We start from the raw sequence: 12,393 nt of genomic DNA on the forward strand, positions 1-12,393 counted from the left end.
GCTAAGATCCCATAGGCCTGAGAAGCAATCACACTGGCATAGTCTAGTGGCTCCTCTGGTGTCCTCTAGTTAGTGACATCTGTCCTAGCGATTCCATCCCTGACCTGCTGACATGTGCCATCTGACTGGCTATATCCTTGGAAAGGAGTCTAACAGACTAAGAGCTCTATGGCTGTCTTCCTGGGAGCAGATCACGGCTAGGCCACAGTGCCAGCCTCCCTCCTTGCCAACCAGGGCCTTGCACAGAGGCAGAGTTGACAGAAAATAAACCCACACCCTACAGGGAAGTTTAAAAGCCAAACGTGAGGAGACCAAGGATGATGGTTAAGGCCTCATTCATTCCCCAGAAGATAAATGGCAGGAACAAAGGTGTCCCACATGACAGTGGGATAAGAGCTCACTCTGAAGAGCAGTGGAGACCTGTGGTCTGTGACAGTGGCCTGACGTCGACACGAGTAGAACAAGCTCAGCAGCCAGCAAGCGGTTTTGCTTCTTTCCACTCTCCATCCACCCCCATCCCCAAAATGACTCCCTTCTGCCTGTTGTCCTGGCTTGAGAATTCCTTCACCGTACGGACGGCAGTGAGATAACATCAGCTGCTAAGAATCAGTGTCACCAACAATGTCTTATTGTTTACAACAAACTGCAAATCCACATCAGCCCTTTCCTTCACAGCTGGACTCGAAGGAACAGAATCCTGTGATGTTCCAGCTGAGCGTATCTGTACGAAACAGGTCTACTGAGGTCCAAGCGTCGTTATCTCAGCCCTTTGGGTATGCATCCTTCGATCTGGATCTCTGCTGGCCAGCCGGAGTATCTGTTCCTGGATTGATCTGAGTGGTTGATCTGGATAAGGGAAGGAAAAGGGTGTCATTTATTCACTAAGCTCATCACTGGATCTCTGCTATGAGCAAAGTCGTGTGAGCAGAAGTCTCAGAGTGGCAGTTCCTCCAACCCAGGATAAAATTCTTCTTAACGCCTCCCTCTATTTTTCCTGTCATCCCTTCTTTACTTACTTCCTGCTTCCTTCCTCTCATCCCTTTCTCTTCCTTTCTTCCCTTCCTTTCCCTTCTTCAGTTTCTTTGATTAGAGATAGCCTTGTTTTGTAGTCCAGGATAGCCTGGAACTCACAGTGATCCTCCTGTATCAGCCTTACAACTACTAAGATTATAGACCTGAACTTCCACCCAGCCTCAATGTGTCTCTCAATAGTATTTATTTTATTTTTTTTAAGATTTCTTTTTTATGAGTACACGGTAGCTTTCTTCAAACATACCAGACAAGGGCATTAGACCCCATTACAGATGGTTTGTGAGCCACCATGTGGTTGCTAGGAATTGAACTCAAGACCTCTGGAAGAGCACTCAGTGCTCTTAACTGCTGGGACATCTCTCCAGCCCTCAATATTATTTGATGGCAGCTCTGGAACTTTTCCAAAGGATAGGAGCTCTTCTGCAGTCTACAGAGTGCCTTAGTAGAGAAGCAACGAGCCTTTGAGAAGCAGCTATGCAATATGAACTCACCTCCAGATTCTATTTAATTTGACCTATTCAAATGTGCATAGGGAGAGCATTGCTGTGGGGACAGCACATGATCTAGCCCTTGCCTGTGGGAACAGACCCAGGGAGTCTGGACTCCACACTTGGAGTTTTCAGAGTGTCTTCAAATTAGTACTTGCCACTCTGCAAACATGTTTGCACTCGAGTGGGCATGATGGCTCTATACTTGTAAGTCTTTCGTATGTAATGACACATCCTAACTTAGTACCTTTTCTCACACCACAGCTTCACTGAGAGGCAGTTCACATGCCATGGAACTCACCTGCAGACAATTCCCGTCTTTAGCACATTCCCAGTGCATGCAACTGTCACTACATCAATAAGACATTGTCATCACTGAATGAGGAGTCGCACACTACAGCAGTCATCTGTCTCCTTCCCCGCCCCAAGCGGCCACTAACCTTCTTCCTGATGCTTTCTTTGGGTTTGTTCCTTCTAAGAATTTTGAATAACAAGGGAATCAACCTTATGTAACTTCTGCGTTTGCCTGTACCATTCTGCATAACATTTTCAAGAATCCCCCATACAATCGCTAACGTCACCGTTTCATTTCTGTACATGGCTGAAGAGTTCCCTTCCACAGTTCCTCTATGTTAACACTGCCCTCACGCTGGAAGAACGCTGCTATGGAAACCTGTGCCCCAGTTCCTGAGTGAAGGCATGCTTACAAGGACCTGTGCTGGGCTGGGAATAACTGTCTCGTTCATTTTCAAGAAACTGTCAGAATGTTCCTCAGAGAGTCTACCTCATTTTACATCTCTCGCAGCCATGTGAGAATTCTAATTTTTCTAGACTTGTTACAAGTTATGATTACAACTACCACAGTGAGCCTGCGGCTCCATCTCAGTGTGATCTGAGCTGGTTTCGTTCTGATGACTCAAGCTACTAAGTTTTTTATTAATAGTAAGCCACAAGTTTATCAGTTCACATGCACATCTTCGAAGAAGAAGCATCTGTTCAGAGGTTCTAGCCATTTTTCAATTGGATTATCTTTTTAATCATTGAGTTGAGTTATTTACATATATTAGACACAAGTCTGCTATTTGCAAACATTTTCTCCTACAATTGCTCCGTGGTTTTCTTCCCACTTTGTTGTTGTTGTTTAGGCATCTCAAATAGCCCAAGCTGAACTTGAACTCAAAGATAACCAAGGATGGCCTTGAATTCCTGATTGTCCAACCTCCACATCCTGAACACTGAAATGCTAGGCATGTGACCCTGTGCTTGGCTTCTTTCTTTCTTTGTGTGCTCTTGGGAACAGAAAACTGTGGGATTTTGAAGCTGATCATTTTACCTTTCCTTTTGCTTTTATTCTGAACACTTCCAGAAGCCCCTGCCTAGCCCAGGGTGGCAGAGATTTCTGCCTATTTTGCCATCCTGCTGAGAGAGTTTGACAGTTTTATCTCTGCATATGGTGTGAAACAGGGATCCAAATCCATTTTCTCCCTATGTGCTATTTGGTTTTCCCTGGACACTTTATTAAAGAAACTACTCACTCCTGAAGAGGTGGTCTCTGTTCATTCTGTATGGAAAATCGTCTGGTCAGGTACGAAGGGACCCTCAAATTTTCTGGGACCCTAGTTCCAATCACCCATCTATGCCTGTTCTCAGAGTGCCATGCTGCTCTGATGACTGCAGCTTTGAAGTAGGTTTTGAAATTAGGAGACCTAAGCCTTCTCCCTTAAGCCTGCTTTGATTCGACTTTATCCCTTTCCCACAGAAAGGTGAAATAGCTTGCCTAAGGCCACACAGCCCCCGGAGGTGTCTATCTGTGATATGGGTTATTTGGGGTGAAGGGAATCCTGAGTTCACTTTCAGAGTGTGCCACAGAAACCAATGCAAGTGGGTGCCTCCTCACCACACAGCTGCTGGAACCATAGAACGAGCTGACAGGAAAGCTGAAAGTTATTCAAAACCACATGTGTCCCCACCAAACAAGCCCTGAGGCCCTGTCCCCTAGACTCATGCCTATCTCCCCTAAACCCCTGTGGGTCTAGGGGGCCAACAAGTACAACCTCCTCCCTTTGAAGGTGACCACGAGGCCTCCATTGCTTGCAGCACACAGCAGGATGAGAAGTACCTTCTCTGCAGGGCTGGCTTTCCATGTGCAAGATCACTGGGTACTGTGGTGAAAACATGTTTTGACTGGAGCATGCCAACCCAATCATGGCCTCCAGGTTCTTCAGTTTCAGATCTGAGGGCATCCCAAAAGATCCAGGATCTCTGGAGCTAGTAACAGTGACCTGGGTGTTGTGCCTCCTCTCACGCCAATAAGAGGAGGCCAAGCTGCTCCTGGTTGCCACTGTCTTCTTTAAACCATGGTGCCAGACAGTGGGAGCAAAGTCTCAAGCAGAATCATATGTGATTTGGTGTGTAACCCTGGACAAAGATCAAGCTTTGCCCTCTTGGAATTCTAGCTAGGTGGAAAGATAGCCTCATCAGAGAAGTGGGCCTTGGCTGTGCAGCCAATCTCCTTCTCTTCAGACCCATTTATGTTGGTCAAAAAGGGTTAGGGTGATGGTTCCCAGAGGCCATGTAACACCACCTATCAGCTGGGATGCTCACAGGAGACATGGTGATAAGTCAAACTTCACTTGCTTCTCTCTCTCCTTTGATCTTTGCTTTGATAAAGGGAGGCATCAAGTCTCCTCCAAGGATGGCAATCAGCCAGAGCAGCTCTGTCCAGTGCATATTTCGTACCTATCATATTGTAAGTGGTTCGTATAGAACTACCCCAGGCAGTCCCCTATCTGATTGTGTGATTGCTATCTCCAGATGAGGAACTAAAGAAGGCTAGCCTCCTGCCCAAACAGAATAGTCGCCGCCAGTGACTAGAACCAATCCCAGGATCCCATTTATAGTCTGTAGTGAGACTAGAGAAGTCTGGGGTAGAACATGGAGCTAATGGAAGAGGCTGACCAGTGCTCTGTGGGAGTGACTGCTGACAGAACACCTTTATACACCATAGCCCCATCTGAGAAGGACTGGGGAAAGTCACTCACTTTTTCTCTCTCCATTTCTGAAGGGAGCACAAAGCCCTTTGCTGCAACAAACACCCAGCTTGATCTGAACTTTATGTTCTTGATTTCTTTGCTTCCAAGGGCTTCTATGGCATCCTTTGCTTGAGCCTGCAGTCTGGGCAAAGGAGAAAGCATGAGAAAGTCTCCTGTGGGAGCGGTGTGTGTGTGTGTGTGTGTGTACGTACGCACGCGCGCGCCTGCGCCCTCGAGTGTGTGCATGCATATGAGTATGGGAGTGATTCCTGGCATTTGCCATGACCATTTCTTCCCTTCCCTTGTAGAAACATCTCATTCCCTACTCTCCAGTTGTTGCCAGAACCAGGGGCCTTTGTCAGTCCCCTGGCTGGCTGCTCTTGTCACATGGGGAAAACTACACATACTTACTTGTGGCTTCCGTCATCATGAGTCACCATGAACAGCAGGGATTTCGAAGGGGTGCTCTGAATAAACTTAGTCATTGGCTCAGAGTTATCTGCAGGGTCAAGGCCAGACAGTAGTTCAGAGTCTTATCAGTGAGTGAGGCTGCTACCCTGGTTCTCAACTTCCTTCCTCCTCTGCTGTCACCTACTCTCTGAATGTCATGTTCCCTAGACTGGCCCCAGGGGCTCTAGGAGTGCCCTGGCTACTTCCTCAGGAGTAATGTCCTGGGTTCCACGGGAAGCTATCTTAGAGAAGCCTTGGGAACATGGACAACTTGCAGCAGGTACTCAGGGTACAGCAACCGTTACGCTCAAAGATGGAAACAAGATTGACCATGCAAAGTGGAAAGCCCTAAATAAATTAAACCCCGAATCTGGAGGTAGCCACACCTGGTACCAAACCCAGCTTCTGCAAGCACCCACTGGCCACCTCCGCCATCAGGAACAAGAGGTCAGTCCCAAGAGTGATGTCCTAAATTAGTGTTCAGAATTGTGACAGACCCTATCCTATATTCAATAAACACAGGTCAAAGGGACTCCCTGCTTCTTCATCAAGCCATTTCCATTTCCCCATGGGGTCTATGCAGTTTAGTCTTCATTTTAATCAGAAAGGACTTTTCTTACCACCTTCGTACATGTCAAAGTACTTTGTTGATATTACTTTCCCCGTCTCATCTGAAAAACAAAAAGAAAGAAATGGCCTTTTAAGAGATATCTCAGGGGACCCAGTGTACAGTGGTAGTCCTACTACCCTTTTTGGTCTTATTACCTCTAAGTGACTCTGGAAGAGTCCCTAGCCTGAAGAGGAATTGTGTGGTGGGATTAGTCTTCCAAATCCTGGACAGAGCAACTCCATCTTGTGGTCATCTATGTACCAATCTGCAGCAAAATAGGCTGTCCTTCCCATGGGCTACAAGCCATCTTGCCCATGGTCAGACAGTGTTTGTTGAAACCAGAGCCCCTGATAAGTGTAAGGTCGGAACACAACAGAGACAGGGAACTTGAGCTTGGGTTTTGCACCCCACATTGTGTGAGCCTGAAGTCACCTCTGCTTCTTCAACACTAGGTGGTGGGCTGAACTATGTTTGCTTATAGCCTGGGAGCCTATACAACAGGACCTTGGTAGGCAGAGGGTTGGGAGATGGCTGTGGCAAGGTTCTGAGAGCTCCAGGCTCCAGTTAACAACCTGAATGGATTCATTTATGCCACCAGGCTAGACCTATTGGACTCCTCGTCTGTCCCATCTGTTCCTTCCTTATTTGGGGGTGAATAGACGTTCCTTTTACTTCTCCCAGGGAAGCCATATAGCAATAGGCTGATCTTCAAGGAGCACCTCCAGGGAGGAGGTGGTCTAGGACTTTGATCTGGCCCAATTACAGGATCTTAATGCTCCTCTCCCTTTCATCTCTTAACCATTAGAGTCCCCCAGACCTTTTCACTTCACACTAGGTGTCCAGAGGGGTCGTATGACTGAGAGAGTTTTGTCCTGTCCCACAGCTCTGCTGACACTGGCTCTGTAATCAGATGCTTCCTACATGACTTCCTGTTCTCTAACCTGCTGTGTATCTTACTGTATGAGACCTTCAAAAACACTAAGACCCCAGAGGAAGTCAATGCACCTACACAGGTTTCCATGGCCCACAGCAGCCAAATAGAACTGGCCAGTGTTGTTACCTCTATTGGGTCACCAGGATCCAAGAGCAAAAGAATCCAGGGTCCGGATCTAGGTGAATCTGAGCTTCACTGTGTCCCCTCTCTCTGCTCTTCCTCAATTGCAAAGTCTCTTTTAGATTCAGTTTTTGGTTATTCTGTTGTCGTTGGGCCATAAATAGTTTGTAAAGTAAGACTTTCAGGTGAAAATTATGTGATTTTAGAATCCATTACAGCGTAAACCTAGATATGAGGAAACAAGTTGAAAGACCATGGTCTTGAGGTCTCTCAGTGGATAAAATGCTTGTCTTGCAAGCATAAGGAACTGAGTTCAAATTCCAAGAACTCATGTAAAGCTGACACAGGCATGTGCATGTGAAATCCCAGGGCTTCTGTGTAGATATGAAAGGTGGAGAATCATAGGCCTGCTAGTCTGCTGTGCACAATGGTAAACACAAACAAACAAACAAACAAACAAACAAAACAAAAAAAAACCCAAAGCAATCCATGGAGAAATCTCAGTTAGGTGTGCAACTACCTCTAAGGTTGTTCTTCGACCTCTACATACACGGTGACATACATGTGTGCACACTCATATGAATATGCATAAACACAGAGGGGAGGAAGGAGGGAGGGAGAGATTTTTAAAGAAACATAGAAACATCAAGGTCTCTGCAGAAATCCTGTTCCATGCTCTGAGGGAATTTCTGAGAAACACTTGTGTCACTTACAGTCAACAACAGCGATGTTTATCCCTCTTGCCACATTCCCCGTCTTCTCTCCTAATAGCCTGAAACGTGAGTGAGAGTCAGTCAAGAAGCTCCTATACAGGCAAGATGAGCAGGCCTCCCTCACCAACAGCCCTCCCTCACCAGGCCTTCTGTGTTCAGGGCCTGATACTCCCTCTCCTTCCTGCTGCTTCTACCACTGGTATGCAATGGCTGGGACTGCTCCCCAGACAACCCCACCCCTGTTCTACACACCTGCAGGATTCAGATTCAGTTCCTGGGTTCCTGGAAATTGCATTTCATCTTACAAAGGTCAGACAGGAAGGTTCTTCACCAAGGCTTTTGCATTGAGTCCCTCTCAGCCCAAGAAGCCATGCCTGGACTCAAGGGAGGATAGCAGCTCCATTCTAAACCGGGCTTCCTCCGGTCTCTGCTTCCTTCTCCCTCAGTCTCCACTTCCTTCCCCATTCTGGACCTGCAGGCTCTACATGCCTCATCCTTTCACCCACCCACCAAATCCAACCCAGATTATCTCCTTAATAAGCACTTCCTATTATATCACTTATTTTTGCTTCCCTTTTTAGAAGACTTATTTTTAATGGGTGTATAGCTTAATGGGTGAGTGCAGAGCTTGAGGAGCTCACAGGATGGTACAAGACACCCTAGAGCTGGAGTTAAAGGCAGTTTTGAGCTGTTTAACATGAGTGCTGGGAAATGAAGTCACATCCTCTAGAAGAGCAGTAAACGCTTTTCAACCATTGAGACAGCTCACTAGCCCAGTTTTTGTTTGTCACCTAGCGAAAATGAGATGTCAGTATCATACATAATTTTAATTCTATTTTTGAACCCTAAGTCTGGGAAGACTAAAGTATTTCCTAGAGACAGTAATTGTCATCAGAGGTCATAGGAATAATGTGCAGGTGTGTGTTTAGGATGCGTAAATTATATGTGCATGCATGTGGTATGTCTGTGTATGCACATGTGCATAAGTATGTTGTATGTGTGCATAATTTTGCATGTATGCATGCATGTGCTGTGTCTGTATTTGCACAGGTGTAGGTGTGCACATGTGTATAAATATGTGCTATATAATTATGTGCATTTTATGGACTTTTGCTGAGATTGGCATCAACAAGTCAGTAGTATCAAAAAGAGAATCTGAAGTTCATCCTACATGTCAAAGCTATAAGGTGGGCAACAGGTGCTTTAATGCTTAACTGAAGGCCTCCAGGAGCCTCAGGGCCTAGTGCTTTCCGAGTGTTAAAGAGGCAAGGAAGCACTCTTATCCTCAGTAGTGAAAAGCTGGGTAACTCTAACACCATGGGAAGCACAACATGAGGAAGAACACATTTTTAAAAGATCTGCTGGGATAAGAGAGAAATGAAATGTAGCCAAGAACTTCCCAGGCCAACAACTGACTAAAGACAGACATTTCTGGGGTGAGTCTAACATTGAAAGAGACCTTTGCCCTTACAGGATAGGAGCCCAGAGAAGTCGACAGCACTTTGGAAAGCCACAGAGGCCTTACAGACAAAAGTCTGAAGGGAAATCAAAGGCCTCATCAAATCTCTTGGATTTTATTTCGTTAAGCCACAGAGGGTTAGATAAAGAAGACAAAAAACAGAATTTGTGGCTATTTGCCCAGATTTTATTGAACTAGGCAACCCCAGAAAATGATGACATTTAAAATGTGCTCATGTCACCCTGAACTGCCAATAGCTTTGGGTCCCTGGGAACAGTAAATGAGAAAAGAAGACAGAGACTCCCATCTTTCTGTGCTTCATTTGTGACTGGGAAATGCCCCCTGCTAGGTCCTGTGTTAGGAGCTTGGCCCCAGCCTGATGATAAGAGGCTATGGAATGACCCTGGGCTCCAACTGCCCAGCAATGAATATCCTAGTAAGAGCACCAGTGGAAAGGGAAGCCCTGGGTCCTGCCAAGACTGAACCCCCAGTGAACGGGATTCTTGGGAGGAGGGCGGTAATGGGGGGAGGATGGGGAGGGGAAGCCTATATAGAAGAGGAGGGGGAGGGGTTAGGGGGATGTTGGCCTGGAAATCGGGAAAGGGAATAACAATCGAAATGTAAATAAGAAATACCCAATTTAATAAAGATGAGAGAAAAAAAAAAGAGGCTATGGAACTCCCTGGAGGAGGGGCAAATGCTTTTAGAGTATGCTAATTCCTGAAAGAGCAGTTGTAAAAAAAAAAAAAATGGCAAACCTGGAAGCTGAGCATCTCTGGCTTCCTTCTGACCACGAAATCTCGTTGTTTACTCATGTTATTGTGAAGTTACTTGCTAGGAGGCAGGGCCAGCCATGCGCTTAGCCCTCCTGAGATATGAGGCAGAGTTCTTTTCTACCGCAAACCATCCAGCTGCTCGTATACATTACAGTGGTGAAAACAGATTAGTGTGCATTTCTTGCTGCTATTTTTTTTTTTTAAAGAAATGCTCGGATGGACTGCCCAGCACGCAGTCAGAAGTCCCTTGACAGGCTAGGGAAGAAGTCAACAGAAGCAAGAGCAAAAGGAGCCAGCAGACAACCGAGGCAGACTCACGGGCTCCAGCCAGCCAACTGAATTCTGAGATAACAGCACTTAATGCACTCAACACGAAAGTTTCGATTGGAAGTCAACAGAACAAAACAAAAAACAACAAAGAAAATGCAGGCTCACTTGGAAAAAGAAGAAATGAGTTTAAAATCTAAAAGGACAAAATAATCTAAAAACACTAGATGATGGCTGGCTTTAAGGACAGATTAGACACAGTAGAAGAGACCAGTGGTGATAGTAAAAAAAAAAAAAAAAGTTCTGTCCACAGTCAAGGGTGAGAGAGAGATGGGACAAATGGGAAGTAAACTGTGGGGTATGAGGGATAGAGCTCTAAGGGTCAATGACAAGCAAGAAGTCAGCAGGACATCAGCATTCATTGCTCGATAAGTGACAAGATGTGGCCGCCTCTGCAGAATCCTGTCACTATGACTTCCTGCCAGCAAGCTCTGTTCCCTCAAACAACGAGTCAAAATAAAGCCCTTCTCATTTAAGTTGCTTTTGTTCAAGTATGTCATCATAGAAACGGAAAAGAAACAGGAAATCTGTCCAACACGGTGAAATACACTTATTTAAGAAGTCTTGAAATGCCAAAATAAGATAAAACAGGGCACACCAGAGTACAGATGCTGAGATGAGTACAAGTGTCGTAAAGGTAATCTGAAAGGCACAGCAAGACCCAGATCTGAGCTTCTACCGTGGACCCCACGAAATGCACTATCTCGGTGGAGACACACAGGCTTCACCTGTGAGGTCAAGCATCACCGGCTACTAAGCAGAGATGTGCTCAAAACTGGTGGGGGGCGACTTGGAGAATCCTGTGCTTCTTCTACTAAGTAACTGTATTTGTAGTTAAAATCTCACAAAGAAAGGGCCAAGCCCTGGTGGCTTCGCTGATGAATTACATGGAACGATCGTCAAAAGAGACTATGAAAATCCAACCGAGGACACATAAATCCCTCAGAGACACCCATCACCCTTCCCCAGGGACGCAGTGGTGTTCTTATCCCCCTACCTGATTTTCAGTCTTGCCAGAGGTTAGGAACATACAAGTACAACCTGAGAGGGGGAAGAAGGGACGCGGGCAAACAGACTCATTTTCTTATACACGGTACTTACATTTCATCCTCAAAGCAGATCTTGGCATACTTGTCTAGGCCACCACCACTGAGCAGCCGGTAGGCATAGGTGTCAGGAGGACATGGGGACCAATGGTCACATTTTTGTCTTTTGGGGACTGGGGCTGTCAAGACAAAAACAGGACAATCACAGTTCCTTCCCACAGGTGACTGCTGTGTGGCCACTGGTGGTAACAGCTCTGTTCCAGGACCAACTCCTAGTGTGGTGGAGAAACCCTTAGGAAGCAAAGTTGGCAACTGCTTTTGGATCCTGGGAACACTTCTCAAGACACACACCTGATGTAACCTGATTTTGTCTTCTGATAACAGACTTGGATACTGAACCTGGGCAGCGATGCCACAGGAGTTGGGATAGCTGCCCACAGCTGCCGACTCACAACATATGCAACACTGGTGGACGCAAGCTTTCGGATCCCAGAAAACATGAAGTCCACTTCAGGACATGTGACCCTAGAAAATAGACGTTGCATGTCCACCCCACAGATGAAGAATACATGCTTCTCTCAAGCACACAGAGAACATACTTTGCCATACTTGCCCTTTGGTAAAACCCTGAGAAGAAACTAAAACATTCTCCAGTGAAGAGCTTGTGTAAGGGGATAAAATAAAATACAACAAACTTAAGATTGAAAGAACATTGAAATCATTACTTGGGCTTTAAAACTGACTCAGCAGTTAAAGGCACTGGCTTCTCTTGCACACAGCCAGCGTTCAATTCCCAGCACCTACATGCTAGCTCACAACTCCAGGTCCAGGGGATCCAGTACCCACTTCTAACTCCACAGGCACTGTTCCCATAAAGTGCATAGACATTTATTTATACGTGCAAAATACTCATATACATAAAATTTGGTTTCATTTATTTATTAGCATTATTGTTATTATTTTGTTTTATTTCTCTCAACATTCCTGGCTGTGCTGGAACTCACTCTGTACACCAGGTTGGTCTTGAACTCAGAGATCAGCCTACCTCTGCCTCCCAAGAGCTGGGGTTAAAGTCATGAGTCAACAGTGCCTGGCTTATTTTGTCTTTCTTTCTGTCTGTCTGTTTATACAGGGTCTCGCTATGCAGTTCTGGCTGTCTTAGAACTCACTGTGTAGACCCAGATGGCTTTAAACTCATAGAGATCCACCTGCTTCTGCCTCCTGGATTAAAGACATGTGCTGGGATTAAAGGCATTTGCCACCACACTGGCTAAAAAAAATTTTTTTTATCTTTTAAAATGTTTTAAACACTTTCTGACAACACAATGGTGAACCAAGAAATGAGGACTTTCAGAAGCTAAGCAGGATCCTGAGCAATCAGTGTATCAATGGAGAAAATCTAAACT

The 12,393-nt window shown here is 45.7% G+C and overlaps 1 protein-coding gene across 1 annotated transcript in view; it reads right to left on the bottom strand.

Moving 5' to 3' along the window:
- Positions 1-606: 606 nt before the first annotated feature.
- Fam3b (FAM3 metabolism regulating signaling molecule B) overlaps positions 607-12,393 on the bottom strand; it is a 32,443-nt gene continuing 20,656 nt past the window's right edge. Inside the window, 6 exon segments of the mRNA NM_001107102.2 lie at positions 607-846; positions 4,562-4,694; positions 4,964-5,051; positions 5,623-5,673; positions 7,380-7,438; positions 11,043-11,166. Coding sequence (NP_001100572.2) covers positions 757-846; positions 4,562-4,694; positions 4,964-5,051; positions 5,623-5,673; positions 7,380-7,438; positions 11,043-11,166 — 545 coding nt within the window. The 3' untranslated portion in view covers positions 607-756.

The sequence above is a fragment of the Rattus norvegicus genome, chromosome 11, assembly GCF_021556685.1.
Source record: "Rattus norvegicus strain SHRSP/BbbUtx chromosome 11, alternate assembly SHRSP_T2T, whole genome shotgun sequence".
Lineage (NCBI taxonomy): Eukaryota > Metazoa > Chordata > Mammalia > Rodentia > Muridae > Rattus > Rattus norvegicus.